The 18,154-nt window shown below is 41.4% G+C and overlaps 1 protein-coding gene across 2 annotated transcripts; it reads left to right on the forward strand.

Moving 5' to 3' along the window:
- The first annotated feature begins 10,670 nt into the window (after positions 1 to 10,670).
- On the forward strand, positions 10,671 to 17,994 carry LOC111960490 (XIAP-associated factor 1-like). Of its 2 annotated transcripts, none has more exons than XM_023982491.3 (7): positions 10,671 to 10,876; positions 15,750 to 15,885; positions 16,003 to 16,059; positions 16,227 to 16,431; positions 16,586 to 16,656; positions 16,840 to 17,055; positions 17,218 to 17,994. In XM_023982491.3, exons 1-7 carry the CDS (start codon positions 10,824 to 10,826, stop codon positions 17,248 to 17,250), a joined length of 771 nt encoding a protein of 256 aa, XP_023838259.1. In that variant the 5' UTR covers positions 10,671 to 10,823; the 3' UTR covers positions 17,251 to 17,994. The 2 variants fall into 2 exon arrangements, with proteins under 2 accessions (XP_023838259.1, XP_023838260.1); XM_023982492.2 differs by lacking the exon at positions 10,671 to 10,876 and adding an exon at positions 13,234 to 13,830.
- The last annotated feature ends 160 nt before the right edge of the window (positions 17,995 to 18,154 follow it).

The following is an 18,154-nucleotide window of genomic DNA, read 5'->3' on the forward strand; positions in this document are numbered from 1 at the left end:
TAAAGTTACTCCCCAGGGTTACCTCCCCTGTGTTAAACACTTGGGTTCAGGAGGCATGCATTACCAAGGATTTACTTGCGGCCTTATGCAACGTCACATAAAGCCAGAAATGTTATACACCAATGGTAGCGTCTTATCATCTTTATTTATTTCAATGTATACCGCATCGCATGTGCGCCTACGCCTTGTTTTGGCTTTGTTTACAAATCTTAAGCTAGCTACTAGTAACTAGCTCAAGCAGAAAGTACTAGCAAAGACACTGGTAACCTTTCATTTGTGGTGTGACTGTTACTGTTAGCTAGCGAGCTTCTTACCAGCATGCTTGTGTTGTGACTGGATGCCATATTGTACATTTAACGTTACACTATTTTCCGAAGAACGACGACATCCGAGAGCAGTGGCTGCTTCTCATTTCGGGTGGATGCGTGGCTTTTTATCTTTTTTTATAGATTCTCTTTTAGGAACCTTAACTTTTAAAAGTCAATCCTTGTGATTCTTTATTTTTTTACTTTTAATGCTATTTTATGTTTATTCAGAAAAAATATACATGTCGTGATGTCTTATGTTTGTATTGTATTGTAAATTGAAATGTTATATCAATTCAAAATAAAATAGTACCCGCAAAACACCAATCTCAACGTCAACAGTGAAGAGGCGACTCCGGGATGCTGGCCTTCTAGGCAGAGTTGCAAAGACAAAGCCATATCTCAGACTGGCCAATAAAAGATTAAGATGGGCAAAAGAACACTGACACTGGACAGAGGAACTCTGCCTAGAAGGCCAGCATCCCGGGGTTGCCTCTTCACTGTTGACGTTGAGACTGGTGTTTTGCGGGTACTATTCAATGAAGCTGCCAGTTGAGGACTTGTGAGGCGTCTGTTTCTCAAACTAGACACTCTAATGTACTTGTCTTCTTGCTCAGTTGTACACTGGGGCCTGACACTCCTCTTTCTATTCTGGTTAGGGCCAGTTTGCGCTGTTCTGTGAAGGGAGTAGGACACAGCGTTGTACGACATCTTCAGTTTCTTCCATTTCTGACTGACGAGTTTCAGAAGAAAGTTATTTGTTTCTGGCCATTTTGAGCCTGTAATCGAACCCACAAATGCTGATGCTCCAGATACACAAATAGTCTAAAGAAGGCCAGTTTTATTGCTTCTTTAATCAGAACAACAGTTTTCAGCTGTGCTAACATAATTGCAAAAGGGTTTTCTGATGATCAATTAGCCTTTTAAAATGATAAACTTCAATTAGCTAACACAACATGCCATTGGAACACAGGAGTGATGGTTGCTGATAATGGGCCTCTGTACGCCTATGTAGATATTCCATAAAAAATCTGCCGTTTCCAGCTACAATAGTAATTTACAACATTAACAATGTCTACACTGTATTTCTGATCAATTTGATGTTATTTTAATGGACCAAAAAATTGCTTTTCTTTCAAAAACATGGACATTTCTAAGTGACCCCAAACTTTTGAATGGCAGTGTAAATATATATATATATTTTTTAATTGGGTGGACGGGCTGCACCGAAAATTACAATCATGTCACGCGTGTGCAGTGCACATTTTGAGAGAAGTTGCTATATCTTTTAAAGGGAGAACATTCGATGGGTATCGCCAGGAAGGAAATTCTAAAGGCGGATGCTATAGCGTCATTGACTATTGATCTTGCAAGTGCTAACCGTAATGTACGTTTCAGAGTTTGATGAGTCAGACACGGTAGCCAATATTTTGGGGAGATCGGGGGGGGGGAGGCACGAGCTGGGCGCCAGTTGAACAGTCAGTCACTGGCACAGATGCACTTGGGGGGGGGGGGGGGGGTGTAGAAAAACAGTCAAATAGTTGCACAGATACCGGAACTTGTGAATTCAATTTAGACTTTATTACAAACGTAACAGAGCCGAGCCCTTCCATGGAAAATACTAAATTCTCATATTACAGAGTCCTGCCTTTATAGTATTCTGTCTTTGCATAATGTATAGAGTCCCCTCCCTCTATATGAAAATAGCTTCTTTTGACCTTTCTCCACCATTATCTTTCCATCTCAGTTCTTGCTTGTTAACGCCCACATCTGACAGCTGTATAGGTTATAATGGTAGCAGGCCCTGGTCCTATATGTTCCATTCCTTATATAGCCATTCTGTCTCAGCTCTTCAAAGTGGACAGTCTAAACACTGCCTGCTAATATTGGAGTCATGAGTTTTGCATGAGTTTTGCTACCACAGAGGGGCTAATGWTAATTAATGCAACTGTGGCTGTGGCTGCTTTGACTTGTTAAAAGTACATTTTCTGTAACACACCTGTAAGTCACTGTACAGTTGTTGTTCTTCCATCCCCAAGCCCCCTACATTGAGTCTGAGATGAAGGAATGTTGTCCACAAAAGGAGTTGCGGTGTGTAAAACGTTAGGATTTGTCAAATGCCCTTCAAGTGTGTGGGTTGTGTTCTTACAGTTGATGTAGCTTGTGTCATTGGGGCTAATCACTATCCCTCTCCTTGTGTCTTTCCACTATCATCAAGCAGTAATGATAGACATTTTAGAAAATTCAACATCTACTCTGTCTGCACGGCTTCCCAGGCAACCACAGCAGCAGGAGCAATGTGATACAAAACCAGATTTCCATAAAGGTAAAGAAGCCTGTGATGTGAAGCCTGTGAAGACAAACCCAACCTACTGTAAGTCATATTTATTATCATTTGATCATTAAAAGGCACACAAACTTTTCCAAATACAAACATAGAAAAGTTTAACAAAAAAAGTGCACAACCAAATACTGCATATTTCAAATTGAGTACTTKGAAAATACCGTAAAACACATTGTAAAATCACTACATCAATGAATTGATAGCGTAGTAAGGAAATTAAATTCACTATCCACTTAAAAAACATTTCCCTTTTCAAAAACATTACAGGCTGCGTAGACAGGGGTGACCTCCTCTTCAGCGAGATCACCCTTGGTCCACAACCGTATGTGGGGAAGCTGTGTGAGCTGTCCATCCCAGGACCCCTGTCTGCCCAGTGTGAGAGGACCCCTGTCTGCCCAGTGTGAGAGGACCCCTATCTGCCCAGTGTGAGAGGACCCCTGTCTGCCCAGTGTGAGAGGACCCCTGNTCTGCCCAGTGTGAGAGGACCCCTGTCTGCCCAGTGTGAGAGGACCCCTGTCTGCCCAGTGTGAGAGGTCCCCTGTCTGCCCAGTGTGAGAGGACCCCTGTCTGCCCAGTGTGAGACGCCTGACAAGGAGGAGGCTATAGCTGGATTTGTCTCCCACTTCAATCTTGGGGGATGACTGAAGCCAAGTGGTTGACTGAAGGCTGTTTGATTGAAGCGGGGGTACATGGGTCCTCTTCCTCTCCCGCTTCCCTCCCCATCAATCTCTGTAGTTGGTTGATTTTCCTAAAGCCTAACGCCTGGATCACACCGACAGCTTAATTCTGCAAAATGGAACACAGCATCAGCTGGATACGTGTGCAACAAAAGAAAAACATTCCCCTTCTGCTACCATTTCTGTCAAGCCMTCTACGCAGACAGTTTGACGTTTACGTTCGATAGATCCAACGTATGCACCACACAGAACGCACTGCAACTGCCTCTGCAACGCAATGCCTCAAGGAAAACAAAGCATTCCATTGGAATTAAATGTACCTCTGGTGTATCAAAACGCAATGACGCTGTCAGTGTGATCAAGGCGTAAGTAATCCACTTTTACGTGATCTGACGTCACATTTTGTTACTTTGCATTGTTTTTTTCAAGCATTCCGATGGGACATGAGTGTTACAAATTGTAAGAATCAATGGGTCCTGCACACTGTAGGGTGGCCGGGGGCCTATATCAGGCTTACGGCTCTAATTATTATTATATTTACAGAAATTGTGTACAGATTCTTGCGAAATGGGGCKGAGCATTATTATGCTGAAACATGAGGTGATGGCGGCAGATGAATGGCACGACAATGGGCCTCAGGGTCTCGTAAAGTTCTCTGTGCATTCAAATTGCCATCGGTAAAATGCAATTGTGTCCACTGTCCGTAGCTTATGCCTGCCCATACCATAACCCCACCGCCACCATGGGGTACTCTGTTCACAACTTTGACATCAGCAAACCGCCCACACGACGCCATACTCGTGGGTCTGCGGTTGTGAGGCCAGTTGGACGTACTGCCAAATTCTCTYAAACGATATTGGAGACGGCTTATGGTAGAAAAATMTACATTMAATTATCTGGCAACAGATCTGGTGGACATTCCTGCAGTCAGCTCCCTCAACACTTGAGACATCTGTGGCATTGTGTTGTGTGACAKAACTTCATATTTTAGTGGCCTTTTATTGTRCCCAGCACAAGGTGCACCTGTGTAATGATTTAATCAGCTTCTTGACATGCCACACCTGTCAGGTGAATTGATTATCTTGGCAAAGGAGAAATGCTCACTAACAGGGATGCAAACAAATGTGTGCATGAAGTTTGAGAGAAATAAGCTTTTTGTGCATATGGAACATTTCTGGGATCTTTTATTTCAGCTCATGAAACATGGACCAACACTTTACATGTTCCYTTCATATTTTAGTTCAGTGTAGTTACATAACAATAGAAATGCAATTGTGTATTACTGCTGTTTGTCTGATATCCAGCACATGATCAGCTCTGTTGACCATGAGAGTATTTTGCAGAGAAAATGGGTTAAGGCAAACTACTTAGTCAAGGGTTTCCCTTTGTTGGTTATTGGGGTCAGTTAGGACTGGGCCTGAGAAGAAAGATAATCAGATAGGTAGGGCCTGGCTATCCCTACGCACTAAAAAGGGCCATGCATGCACAGTAAAACAACAAAGCATCACATTTCAAATTATACCTGGTTTGGATGCACTTGAACATAAGTAGAAAATGTGTTCATTTCCATGTAACGATGTTGGGTAGCACTGCAATGGCACTCCTAAATTACGTTATTACCGTAATTGCCTCGCAACAGGTTCACCAATGACGGGTTATTATAGACGATTTGGTGACGCGCCTCTCACAGCTGCGGAGGAATGGAGAGGGGGAGTCATGGAGTCGATCCTTTCGGTTTCTATTACGATGAACAGGCAAGTGAAACTCCGACTTTATTCACAATCTGTACTTCCCATAGCTCCGTGAAATCAGCGACATTAACGGGTCCAAATGGCGCGAATAGCTTCAAAATAAAAGTAGTCTTATTTTGAACACAATATCACAAATTGTAGGTAGTAGTCTATATTTTGCCTGTTTCGCGATGCAGAGCTTGAAATATTTTCAAAAAGCAGACATTGAATATCACTTTGAGCATGGTCAAGTTATGAATTCAATGTTGGATGGTGTATCAATACAGAGGAAGGAAACCGCTCAGGAAATTCACCAGGAGGCCAATGGTGACTGAAACAGTTAGAGTTTAAAGGCTGTGATAGGAGAAAACATTATAGTTACTCCACAATACTAGCCTAATTGACAGACTAAATAGAAGGAAGCCTGTACAGAATTAAAAATATTCCAAAACATGCATRCATTTTGCATGTTTTTAGCATGTAAATCTTGGTGGGGCAAAAAATTACATATCATTATGCATGCCGGCAAAGCCACTACACAACACATGAATTGCACTAACGGTGACTGTTAGTCAGGCCTACATAAAGCTGTCCAACAGCAGAGTCCCAACAGCAGTACCAACACCTTGACCACTGCCACACCTGGCTATCAGCGTGAGCCTTGGTCTGGAGCGAAACATTTCATTCAGCGTCATTACTGCCTTTTTGAAAAACATATGTTGGTTTCTCTGACAATTTAGATATACAACTATTGCATAAGGGAACGACGAGCGGATAAGAGGCATACCGTAATTTTGATTAAGACATTAATGAGTGAGCTAGGATGGACACTAGGACGGAGCGAGCAACGTGAGCGGACGTCAATATAACTATTTGTTCAGCACTTTTAAAATGTACATGCGACAGAATGCAGAACATGGGCCGTTCTTACATTATTCTCCCTGAACAGAAGTCAGAACCGTAGATAAATAGCGGTGCATAAGGTGACTATAAGCAGACAATGAAAGCTCTTACAATATTCAATGATTACATTTCTCTAAAACAGGCTATTCAGTGGGGAGAACAATATTTGATACACTGACGATTTTGCAAGGTTTTCCTACTCTACAAAGCATGTAGAGTCTGTAATTTTTTTTATATGGGTACACTTCAAATGTGAGAAAAAATCCAGAAAATCACATTGTATGATTTTTACAAAGTTATTAAATTTGCATTTTATGCATGACATAAGTATTTTGATACATCGAAAAGCAGAACTTAATTATTTGGTACAGAAACCTTTTGTTTGCAATTACAGAGATCATTACGTTTCCTGTAGTTCTTGACCAGGTTTGCGCAGCACTGACTGAGACAGAGCGGAGGATTTTGGGCCACTCTCTTCTACAGCCTTCTCACAGATCCCTTCAGGTTTCGGGGCTGTGCTGGGCAATACGGACTTTCAGCTCCCTCCAAAGATTTTCTATTGGGTTCAGTTCTGGACTGGCTAGGCCACTCCAGGACCTTGAGATGCTTTCTACGGAGCCACTCCTTAGTTGCCCTGGCTGTGTGTTTCGGGTCATTGTAATGCTGGAAGACCAAGCCACGACGCATCTTACATGCTATTACGAGGGAAGGAGGTGTTGGCCAAGATCTTGCGATACATGGCCCCATCCATCCTCCCCTCAATACGGTGCAGTCGTCCTGTCCCTTTGCAGAAAAGCATCCCCAAAGATGATGTCTCCACCTCCATGTTCACGGTTGGGATGGTGTTCTTGGGGTTGTACTCATCCTTCTTCTTCCTCCAAACACGGCGAGTGGAGTTTGAACCAAAAAGCTCTATTTTTGTCTCATCAGACCACATGACTTCTCCCATTCCTCCTCTGGATCATCCAGATTGTCATTGGCAAACTTCAGACGGGCCTGGACATGCGCTGGCTTGAGCAGGGGGACCTTGCGTGCGCTGCAGGATTTTAATCCATGAGCGCTAGTGTGTTACTAATGGTTTTCTTTGAGACTGTGGTCCCAGCTCTCTTCAGGTCATGACCAGGTCCTGCCGTGTAGTTCTGGGCTGATCCTTCACCTTCCTCATGATCATTTGTGCCCCACGAGGTGAGATCTTGCATGGAGCCCACCGACGGGTGATTGACCGTCATCTTGAACTTCTTCCATTTTCTAATCATCTTGCGCCAACAGTTGTTGCCTTCTCACCAAGCTGCTTGCCTATTGTCCTGTAGCCCATCCCAGCCTTGTACAGGTCTACAATTTTATCCCTGATGTCCTTACACAGCTCTCTGGTCTTGGCCATTGTGGAGAGGTTGGAGTCTGTTTGATTGAGTGTGTGGACAGGTGTCTTTTATAAAGGTAACGAGTTCAAACAGGTGCAGTTAATACAGGTAATGAGTGGAGAACAGGAGGGCTTAAAGAAAAACTAACAGGTCTGTGAGAGACGGAATTCTTACTGGTTGGTAGGCGATCAAATACTTATGTCATGAAATAAAATGCAAATGAATTATTTAAAAATCAAACAATGTGATTTTCTGGATTTTTGTTTTAGATTCCGTCTCTCACAGTTGAAGTCTACATATGATAAAAAATTACAGACCTCTACATGCTTTGTAAGTAGGAAAACCTGCAAAATCGGCAGTGTATCAAATACTTGTTCTCCCCACTGTATGTGCATGTGCACCACCAATTTAGAACAGTAGGCAAAATTAAGAGGGAAAAAGGGACGAAATTACTAGCGTGAGGCACATGGGCTACTAACAGCTTACTACACAACATACACTTAGTATTACTTGCTTAGCTACAGTATACCTACAGTAGTGCAAAAGTTTTAGGTAGGTGTGAAAAAAATGCTGTAAAGTAAGAATGCTTTCAAAATAAATATTTATAAATTAACTAAACGCAAAGTGAGTGAACAGAAGAAAAATCTACATCAAATCCATATTTGGTGTGACCACCCTTGCCTCCAAAACAGCATAAATTCTTCTAGTACACTTGCACAAAGTCAGGGATTTTGTAGGAACATAGTCAGGTGTATGATTAAACAATTATACCAAACTGGTGCTAATATTCATCAAGTCAATATTTAGGTTGAAACACAATCATTAACTGAAACAGAAACAGCTGTGTTGGAGGAAGAAAACTGGGTGAGGAACAGCCAAACTCAGTTAACAAGGAGAGGTTGCTGAAGACAGTTTACTGTCAAAAGTCATACAGCATGGCAAGACTGAGCACAGAAACAAGACACACGGTAGTTCTACTGCATCAGCAAGGTCTCTCCCAGACATACATTTCAAAGCAGATATGGGTTTCCAAATTTGCAGTCTAAGTTCTTTTGAAGAAGCACAAAGAAACAGGCAACGTTGAGGACCGTAGACGCAAGGAAACTTACTGCAGCAGATGAAAGACACATCATGCTTACTTCCCTTCACAAATGGAAGATGTCCTGCAGTGACATCAGCTCAGAATTTGCAGAANTTTTTAGCATGTAAATCTTGGTGGGGCAAAAAATTACATATCATTATGCATGCCGGCAAAGCCACTACACAACACATGAATTGCACTAACGGTGATTGGAAACTTACTGCAGCAGATGAAAGACACATCATGCTTACTTCCCTTCACAAATGGAAGATGTCCTGCAGTGACATCAGCTCAGAATTTGCAGAAAKCCGTGGGATCCTGGTACACCCATCTACTGTCTGGAGYAGTCTGGTAAGAAGTGACCTTCACGGAAGACTTGCGGCCAAAAAGCCATACCTCTGAAGTGGAAACAAGTCCAATTTAAATGCATTCCAGGTGACTACCTCATGAAGCTGGTTGAGAGAATGCCAAGAGTGTGCAAAGCTGTCATCAAGTCAAAGGGTGGCTATTTGAAGAATCTCAAATATAAAATCTATTTTGATTTGTTTAACACTTTTTTGGTTACTACGTGATTCCATATGTGTTATTTCATAGTTTTGATGTCTTCACTATTATTCTACAATGTAGAAAATAGTAAAAATAAAGAAAAACCCTTGAATGAGTAGGTGTTATAAAACTTCTGACAGGTAGTGGATGTTGCATTTGCTATAGGCCTATTGTTTACCTTTTTGTTGGTGACACTTTGATATCTTGATGATAATATGCAGCTGTTTAAAGGGCAAATCCAGAGTTAAAACGATAACAAAACGGACACCCACCTCTGTTTTGGTAAAAATCTGAGGGAAGGGCCTGAAGAAATGTAACCACTCTCAGATTAATATTATTTGAACCATGTGATGAGACTATACTTTGTTTGTTTACATTTACGATGWTTACAAACATTGGAGAAAAACAAGCTTATATTTTGGGTTCTCATGGAGTGTAACAGCTAATATAAGCTCATGAGGCATTTCTAAGTTATATTATATATATACATCCATTGATTCTTAAAGAATATAACGTATAAATGCCTCATGAGTTTATATTAACTGTCACAATTTATAAATCCAAAGATTGGATTTAACAACTACAGATTMCCCCTTTATGTATATCAAAAGTGTGCGAGTTTGAGCATGTGTCCATTAGGCCTATCGAGAGAGAAAAAATGTATCAGCATGAATTAGATTGAGCAATAAAAGCCCCACTTTTATTCGATAGGCTGGGATCCGCACTATGCAGCTGTTGCAGTATCGCATTATTCACTGGCTGTCCACTAGTTTAAAAAACAATGATTGATAGGCAGTTTAAACCTCTTGAATTCAACCATTATTGGGTTCAAATACACATTTGGACTTGTGAACAGCCATCCACAACAACCACAATCCCTAGGCGCAAATAGCTAAATGAGAGCGCAGCAGTGTGATTCACATCAGTTCGCTATGTAGATATCAATAATACGTGATCGCCGTAGACTACATCACTGCTGTCATCCTTAACTCCAAGCGTTTATTCAAATTGGATAATCTTTGGATGCCGACAGCAGTCGCACCATTGGAAGTCATAGCTTGGACTGTAGCCTAAACCTATTCCTGCTCTTTTCTCTCGATCCATCAAACACATTTGGTGTGTCATCATAGTGGTCTGATTTGTAGTCAGACTCGTTTAGGTGGAACAAACTTCAATTTACGCCTTTTTTCAATGCTGATTTGAATGTAATTGAGAAAACAGAAGTGTCAAATGTTTTTTCTCTCGCAAACATCCTTTCTGAATTTAAAAGTAATCCTCGAAGTGACCATCTAGTTTTTCAAAAGTATCTGTAATCTGATTACAATATTTTTGTTGGTAATYTAACSGATTACAGTTACCYTTTTCTGGTAATCCGTTACTCCCCAACCCTGCTGACGCGTTAGTTCTATTAGCTATGCTGACTATGACGTTACTTTAGCTAATATCAGTCCKTCCAGGATTCCGCGATCGCATAATTCAATGCAAAATCAACCAATCGAGCGCATATTATGCGAGASCTCGTAATGTTGACCAATTGCCGCACTTTTAGCGCATAAAGGGTCCAATCGAAAGCGGGTTCGTAATTTTGATCATTTACTGCACTGTTACGGTGGAAAATGGCCCAATCCAACCACACGTCAACAAAGTTTTTTCTCCTGGCCTGTCAGTGTATTCACTTGCGAATATGATGGATGATTGTTGATGGCTGACAGGCAGTACAATGAATAGAAATCAATCTKATTTGCCCAAAAAAATAACGTGCGAAACAATTTCCAAATGTTTTTGGAAACAAGAGAAAGTCGACAATAAACAGTAACTTCGAATCAGCAAAGCATATGAGAATGTCAGAACAGTTCCCACAGCAGCGCAGATCACCATGYCTGAAGTGGTAGCAGGGAAGACTGTGTGGCAAGCGCTGAAAGAATCATGGTGAGTGGCGTTTTACTCAAACGTTTAATCCTCTAACCTTGGTTTTAGTAGGGTGGTCGGCACTCTGCTCTCCCCAGTCTGTCTATGGAGAGCGCTGCTCAAAGCACGGAGTGCAATTTATCACCTTTGCCGTTTTAAACTGTGTAAAACTTAATACGGATCACGAACGCACAATCTTTCTGGATTTAAAAAAATTGTAATACTGTTTTAAAAGTACATATCAACCACAATACACCAAGTTTTCTTTTCTTTTTTTTAATCTCCCTTACGACCCTTTCAGAAAAAATCACAATCTCAAGTATTTTGAAGACAATTTATTGGAAAGAAATATCGATCCTCAAATGGAAAGCGATTGATCAGCTTTGAATCTATTCGGGTTTTTTTAGAGAGAGAGTGTGAGTGAGAATGGGAGGTGCATCTCGTGTTGATAGCAAGCCCCAAGCCTGATGGAGAGGAATGTGTGAGTGGATTATGACAGAGCTGTTTGTTCAGGAAAATAAACTAAATTCAMCACTTTAGATGTTTCTAATTGTTTTTGTATTATMTGTTCTGCTTAAAATCGTCCTAAAACTGAGCACATATGACTTTTTATTGCTTTATATGAAATTAACGTGAAAAAAAACATTGCGAAATGTATCGCAGAATTTCAGAAAAGCTGCCGCAAAATCAAGCATTTTTAGCCGCTACTGTTCGTTCTGAAGGCACTGTAAATGGATCCTAGGCTCCCACGCGTAGGCTTCTTTCTGTCCCTAACACTAAAACTGAAATAAAATCATATAAAAACGAAATCGTTTTTTTATAAAACTTTTTATAAAATCTAGTAAAGTGGATCTGAAAACTAACTGAAATTAAACTGATTTCCAAATCAAAGTCGTAAAAAGAATAGAAATAAAAACACCTTGATACGAATTGGCCTTGAGAGGAGAGACAGTGTAAGGAGTAGTGAAGCCCCGGCTAACCAGTACCTCTCAGCCCCAAGTCCTCTGAACTTCCTGACCTTGAACAAGTCCTCCATTTTGACTGTGGGTTGTGTAGTGGTGGATAGTGAGCGCAGAATGTCAGACTGGAGGACAGAGGGACCCACAAAGAAGACAAAAATCATGAGCATGGTTCAGCAATTACACAAATGTGAGAGTCAGTTTGCAACGCCTGGAGGTGTATGTTGAAACGGCATGTTCCAGTATGTTTGTGAGCAGTGAATGTCAGTGAACATAGGGAGTATGTCTGTGCTGTGAATGTGTGTTTCTCACCATGCAGATGATGGGCTCCCGCAGCTTGTTGCCAGGCACATACATCCAGGTCAATTCTATGGATGGCAAACACAGGGTAAGAAGGTAATCCACCGTCAATTGACTGTTGGCACAGGATGGCCCTCGCACCTATAGTACCATCACAAACAAAAAAATGATATCTCCTCAGTAGTAGAGAAAAAACAAACACTTACTATATCACGTGTATAAGTGACCTTTTTGAAGTGTGTGGCCGACTGTACTTTCCTGACAGGCTGCATGAGGGCATCTCGTACGATTATGCTAATGTCGGCCCCAGAGTAGCCTTCTGTCTTTTTGGCGAGCTTATGCAGGTCTGCGTCACTCAGGCTGTGAGTCGTGTTGCCCAGGTGCAGCCGGGAACATCTGCTGTCAATGTGCTTGAAGAAGTTATTCCAGATGAAGGAATGGTAGCTCTCTGGGTGATTCCTAGGAATACTTGCATAGTTTGTTTAGAATGTGAACGCTTGTCAGCGGTGACAGTACATTTTGGCCGAAAAAAGTATCTTAGGCGGTCAATCTATGGTGTGACACTGGAAAATTAGGAGAGGTTCTGAGGATACTAAAATACCCCCCTTTTATGATGACAACTTCTATAGATTAAAAGGTAGAGTAGCAAACAGCTGTATAGGGCTGTAATGAGGACCTGTGTTTTAGTCAGCAGTGACAGTAGATTTCTGCCCGAAAAAGGATCTTACGCTGTCAATCTCAACGGTATTTTACTGGATGTTATTAGAAGAGGTTCTGAGGATACTAAAATGCCCCTCTTGTATGGTGACAACTTCCCCACAAAAGGGCTTTATTACAGACAGGAAGACGACTCAGTTTCATCAGCTGTCTGGGTGGCTGGTCTCAGACGATTCCGCAGGTGAAGAAGCCGGATGTGGAGGTCCTGAGCTGGTCTGGTTACACGTGGTCTGCGGTTGTGAGGCTGGTTGGACATACTGCCAAATTCTCTAAAATGACGTTGGCGGCGGCTTATGGTAGAGAAATGAACATTCAATTCTCTGGAAACTGCTCTGGTGGAAATTCCTACAGTCAGCATGTCAATTGCACGCTCCCTCAAAACTTGAGACATCTGTGGCATTGTGYTGTGTCAAAACTGCACATTTTAGTGTCCTTTTATTTTCCCCACCACAAGGTGCACCTGTGTAATGCTGTTTAAATCAGCTTCTTGATATGCCACACCTGTCAGGTGAATGGATTATCTTGGCAAAGGAGAAATGCTCACTAACAGGGATGCAAACAAATTTGTGAGAGAAATAAGCTTTTTGTGCATATYGAAAATTTCAGGGATCTTTTATTTCAGCTCATGAAACATGGGACCAACACTTTACATGTCCGTTTATATTTTCGTTCCGTATATATAGATTATTTTTACAATAAATGTATGTTTATGTAACTTTAAACAATATTTGTTTTGTGATTTTTAAATCAGAAAAACGTTCTGTACCAGCCAAGTAACATTTCGTCAGGTGGACTTTTATTTAGAAAATTTGCCGTATGATCACATGACCTCAATGTTGCTAAGTTCACAATGCTATTTCCCATGTCACAAGTTGGGCTTAATGAATTTGGTTTCAAATGCTAGGTTGGGCGTAGCAACTTCTATTTTGGGGTCAGAATTTACACCTATTCCGCGATGGCAGACAAGGAAGAAGACACAACCCGTATCTGTGACCAGTGGTGAGACAATTAAAACATWTGAATATTTAAAAAAGTGTTTTAAAAGTTCAAAACAAACCATCAAAGTAGTGGATATTCTTCAGCATGAATTTGAAGGATATACATCGGCTACTAATTTTCCTAAAGACATAGTTTGTTGAGAGAGACTGTTCACTTCATAATAAGATACATTGTCAATAATATTGACTGGGCTACCATAATTTCAGGTTGAGAGGCATTTCTAGAATCTTTGAAAGTGAAAATGCTTGAACAGATCACAGTAGAGCTGGCCTTGACATTCTCTTCAGCTCTATGTTCAGTTTGTTCAGACCATACATCAAACACACACAACACAAAAGTACCACATTTTCATACTTGAGTAAAATTAAAGGTACCAAGYTAGAAAATGACTCAAGTAAAAGTGAAAGTCACTCAGTAAAATACTACTTGAGTAAAAGTATMAGGTTTTACATATACTTAAGTATCAAAAGTAAATATAATTGCAAAAATTAAGGGAAAGGGTTATACCTAACGTAAACTCACCCCATTCCGTACAAATGTGCGCAACCGCAACATTCAAACGAGGCTACAATAAAAACTAATGGGACTGTAGCGACTGTGTTGACTTCAAAATCGGGGGTGTGAACTAGGTTTCTATTCAAGCGTTGATCGACATGGTAATGGCTCTATAGTATTTGAGAAAAGTTGAAAAAACGGACCCTRCGTTACATCTAGACGTGTCATGTCGTAACGTACAGCATGCATAAAGCAACTATTTCTGTCTTACAATCTCTCTCCACCAGGTGTAGCACTTCTCTCATCGTTTAAAAACAAMAAATGGACAGTGACGGGGGTAAGGGGGGGATACCTAGTCATTTTTTGCGTCATCATTGCATGCGAWCATCATTCTCAAAGCCGCTGTTTACTTCTAAGATCACTTTAGCACCGCKCTAAAAACCCGATTCAAATTCGACACAAACCTTCAAATAGGTATGTAATGACACATTATATAAACTCTTTATAGTGTTTTATTTACATTCTAGAGGCGGTAAGGTGATAAGTAGGACAGATCGAGTGAAAAAAAGCAATTTTCCCACACAACATCTCTCCTTCTCYCTATCACGCATTAGTTTCGCTTCCCCACCCGCCATTTTTAAAAAGACCCGACGGGGCTCATTGCCTGCTTGAATTATGCAGAAACGGGCAGCGTTTAGGTCATGTAATTGATAATGTTGGAAAGGGGAGAAATTYTGCTTTACAATGGTATTGACATTACAGTTGATCTGGAAGTATTACYTTTTTGGGGCGCTAAAATAAGGGCAAGATGATGTACGAGTTTGTGAGTTTACGTTAGTCAGTTGTACAACTGAAATCATTCAACTGAAATGTGTCTTCTGCATTTAACCCAACCCCTCTGAATCAGAGGTGCGGGTGCTGCCTTAATCAACATCCACGTCATCTGGGCCCGTGAACAGTGAATATATAGTCAAGTATCAAAAGTAAAATTATAAATCATTTAAAATTCCTTATASCTTATAAAGCAAACTAGATGGCATCGTTTTCTGGACATGCATGTTGGACATCATTTACAAACGAAGCATGTYTTTAGTGAGTCCGCCAGGTCAGAGGCATGTGGMAATGACCAGGGATGTTCTGTTGATAAGTGTGTGAATTAGACAATTTTCCTGTCCTGCTAAGCATTCAAAATGTAACAAGTACTTTTGGGTGTCAGGGAAAATGTATGGAGTAAAAAGTACATTTTATTTAGGAATGAAGTGAAAGTAAAAGTTGTCAAAAATAGAAATAGTCAAGTAAAGTACAGATGCCCAAAACAACTACTTTCAAGTATTTTTACTTAAGTACTTTAAACCACTGSACACACAGGTCTGTGGTCTTGTGGCGCCTCTAACACTTCTCCTGTGCTCGTGTCCAACTGTCAGTCACAAGGAGGTGGCTGTGTCCAACTTTGCCTTGCACGAGTCCCACTGCCAGCGGTTCCTATGCCTGTGTCCAGACTGTGATGAGCCGGTTCCCAGAGAGCTATTGGAGCAGCACCATCAGAACCAGCACAGCCAGGTAAACCACTGCTGTAATGAAACCAGGATCACTTCCAAATACCTGAGTAGATGTTGAGAGATCAAGGCCCCCGATTTTGTTTATTTTCAATATATTGTCGCTCTGTCACTCCCACAGGTGAAGTGCACCAAGTGCGACAAAAAGGTGGAGAGTTGCCAGCTCCTGGACCATGAGGTGAGACTATTCAACGTCACCGGCATTGCCACACATACACCATGACGATGCCGTTTCAGTGAAAGGAGTTAGTTCCTCTACATGATCGTCATAGTCAAACTGTAATTGATACAGGTGTATAATAACGACTGTTATACAGAATGAATCACTCCTCTCTGTCGGACTAGTGTAAGGCAAGGCTGCAGCGCTGTGAGTTCTGCCCGGTGGAGCTGCCGCTGTCGGCCATGGCGGAGCACAGCCTGGCGTGTGGCAGGCGCACCGAGCGCTGCTCCGACTGCGGACGCTACGTCACTCTGAGGGACCAGCCGGAGCATGCCCAGATCTGCCCTGACCTCTCTGTTCCCGATAACCCCTCCCCGCCATCCTCCAACAGTGAGGCTAACCCCTACACTTCAGTTTAAGTTGATTTGCCATATGTAATATTCAACACATTGGAAAATGGAAATCATAATCACTATAGAGTCAGATGAGATTGATACTATGGTGTTCAATGTTATGTTATATTCAAACTGTTTTCTGGATGCAGGCAGGCGAATAGCAGTGGTTTGCAGGAGCTGTATGAGGTCTTTCCCATTGGAGGAGATGGCGGAGCATCAGGTATGTTCTTATTCAACAGCTTGAACCCAAGTCATCGTCGTCAGATCATCCCTCCTCGTTTTGCCCACTTCCGGTGCCTATATTAAGCCTACTTCCGGACAAGCAAGTGTTCTCAATGCAGATTCTCCATGGAAAGAGGTTAGTGTTTAAATCACTTGTTCCATTCTCTTCCCCCACTGCTAGCTGGAGTGTGACCACACATCAGAGGAGTCTAAAGGTGATGATGATGAGGAGAATGGCAGCCACAAACAGGAGCAGGCCAGTCCTCGTTTGACCAGTTCTATGAAGTCTGCATTGTTCTCAGCCCAAGGCAGGAGGCAGGAGCGGGAAGTTGACCAGATCAGCACCTGTCCCCACTGTCACCTGGCTCTCCCCGTAGTCACACTACGATGGCATGAGGTACAGCTCTGTGCCAAAAACACATTACCCTTCTGGGTTGGGTCAATTCCATTTCACTTCAGTCTCCAACCRTGGAATTGACCCAAACCCTGGTCCCCTTTTTTAATAATTTGGAGTGATGAAAAAGAGAGAAACTAACTATCTTTTTTTTTCTCCTTTCAGGTCAAATGTCAYATCCATGTCAACTTGAAATGAGAAACATGCTCAGAACTTKTGAAGGAACACTCCATGGTGAATTGGCATAGTGGATGACAACTTAGTGATGACGTTATTTATTTCAGCAAATTGCAAGTTATTTTTAGCAGAAAATCTGTATTTGAGGCAGTTGAGTTATTTCTGGTGATTGGACAGGTTGGGTAATATTAAGAGATTATGACTTATTACATTAGTCAGGATTCTTCTCTCTACAAGAGGATAAGAATCCTATTTTACGATTGTTGTATAATTAAGCAATAAGGCCCGAGGAGGTGTGGTAAATGGCCAATATACCACAGCTAAGGGCATATATCACAAAACCCTGAGGTGCCTTGTTGCTATTATAAACTGGTTACCAACGTAATTATTGCAGTCAAGATAAATGTTTTGTCATACCTGTGGTGTACATTCTGATATACCACGGCTGTCAGTCAATCAGTATTCAGGGCTCGAACCACCCAGTTTTATACATTGTTTACAACAGAAATACAGTATGTTCTGAAAATAGGAATGTTTTCTCCATCATTAAAGTTGTCAAAAGGTGTACATTTTAATATTGGTTTACAAATGTACATAACTGATTTACAAAAAAAATTATAAATTGCTGTATGCACACATAAGGAGATTATATTTTTTCATAATAGGTCCAAATGCTGTGAGCGTTTTATCTTCTCCTATTGTGATGTCACAAGGTGTCCCTTTGGATTCATGGTGACAACAATAAAAGCTATCAAGGTTCCAGAGCTTCAGTTTTGGTGTCTAGTCATTTCTAGGTGACAAGTGGGACACATTGATGGCGACCCAACAGACACAAGCATGTGTCCTCTGCTTCTCTGTAGTCCAAGTTAACTCCAGAGTCACATAGTATACATTTCAGACGACAGGCATCTTTACATTTGGTGGA

The sequence above is a fragment of the Salvelinus sp. IW2-2015 genome, linkage group LG4p (assembly GCF_002910315.2).
Source record: "Salvelinus sp. IW2-2015 linkage group LG4p, ASM291031v2, whole genome shotgun sequence".
Classification (NCBI taxonomy): domain Eukaryota; kingdom Metazoa; phylum Chordata; class Actinopteri; order Salmoniformes; family Salmonidae; genus Salvelinus; species Salvelinus sp. IW2-2015.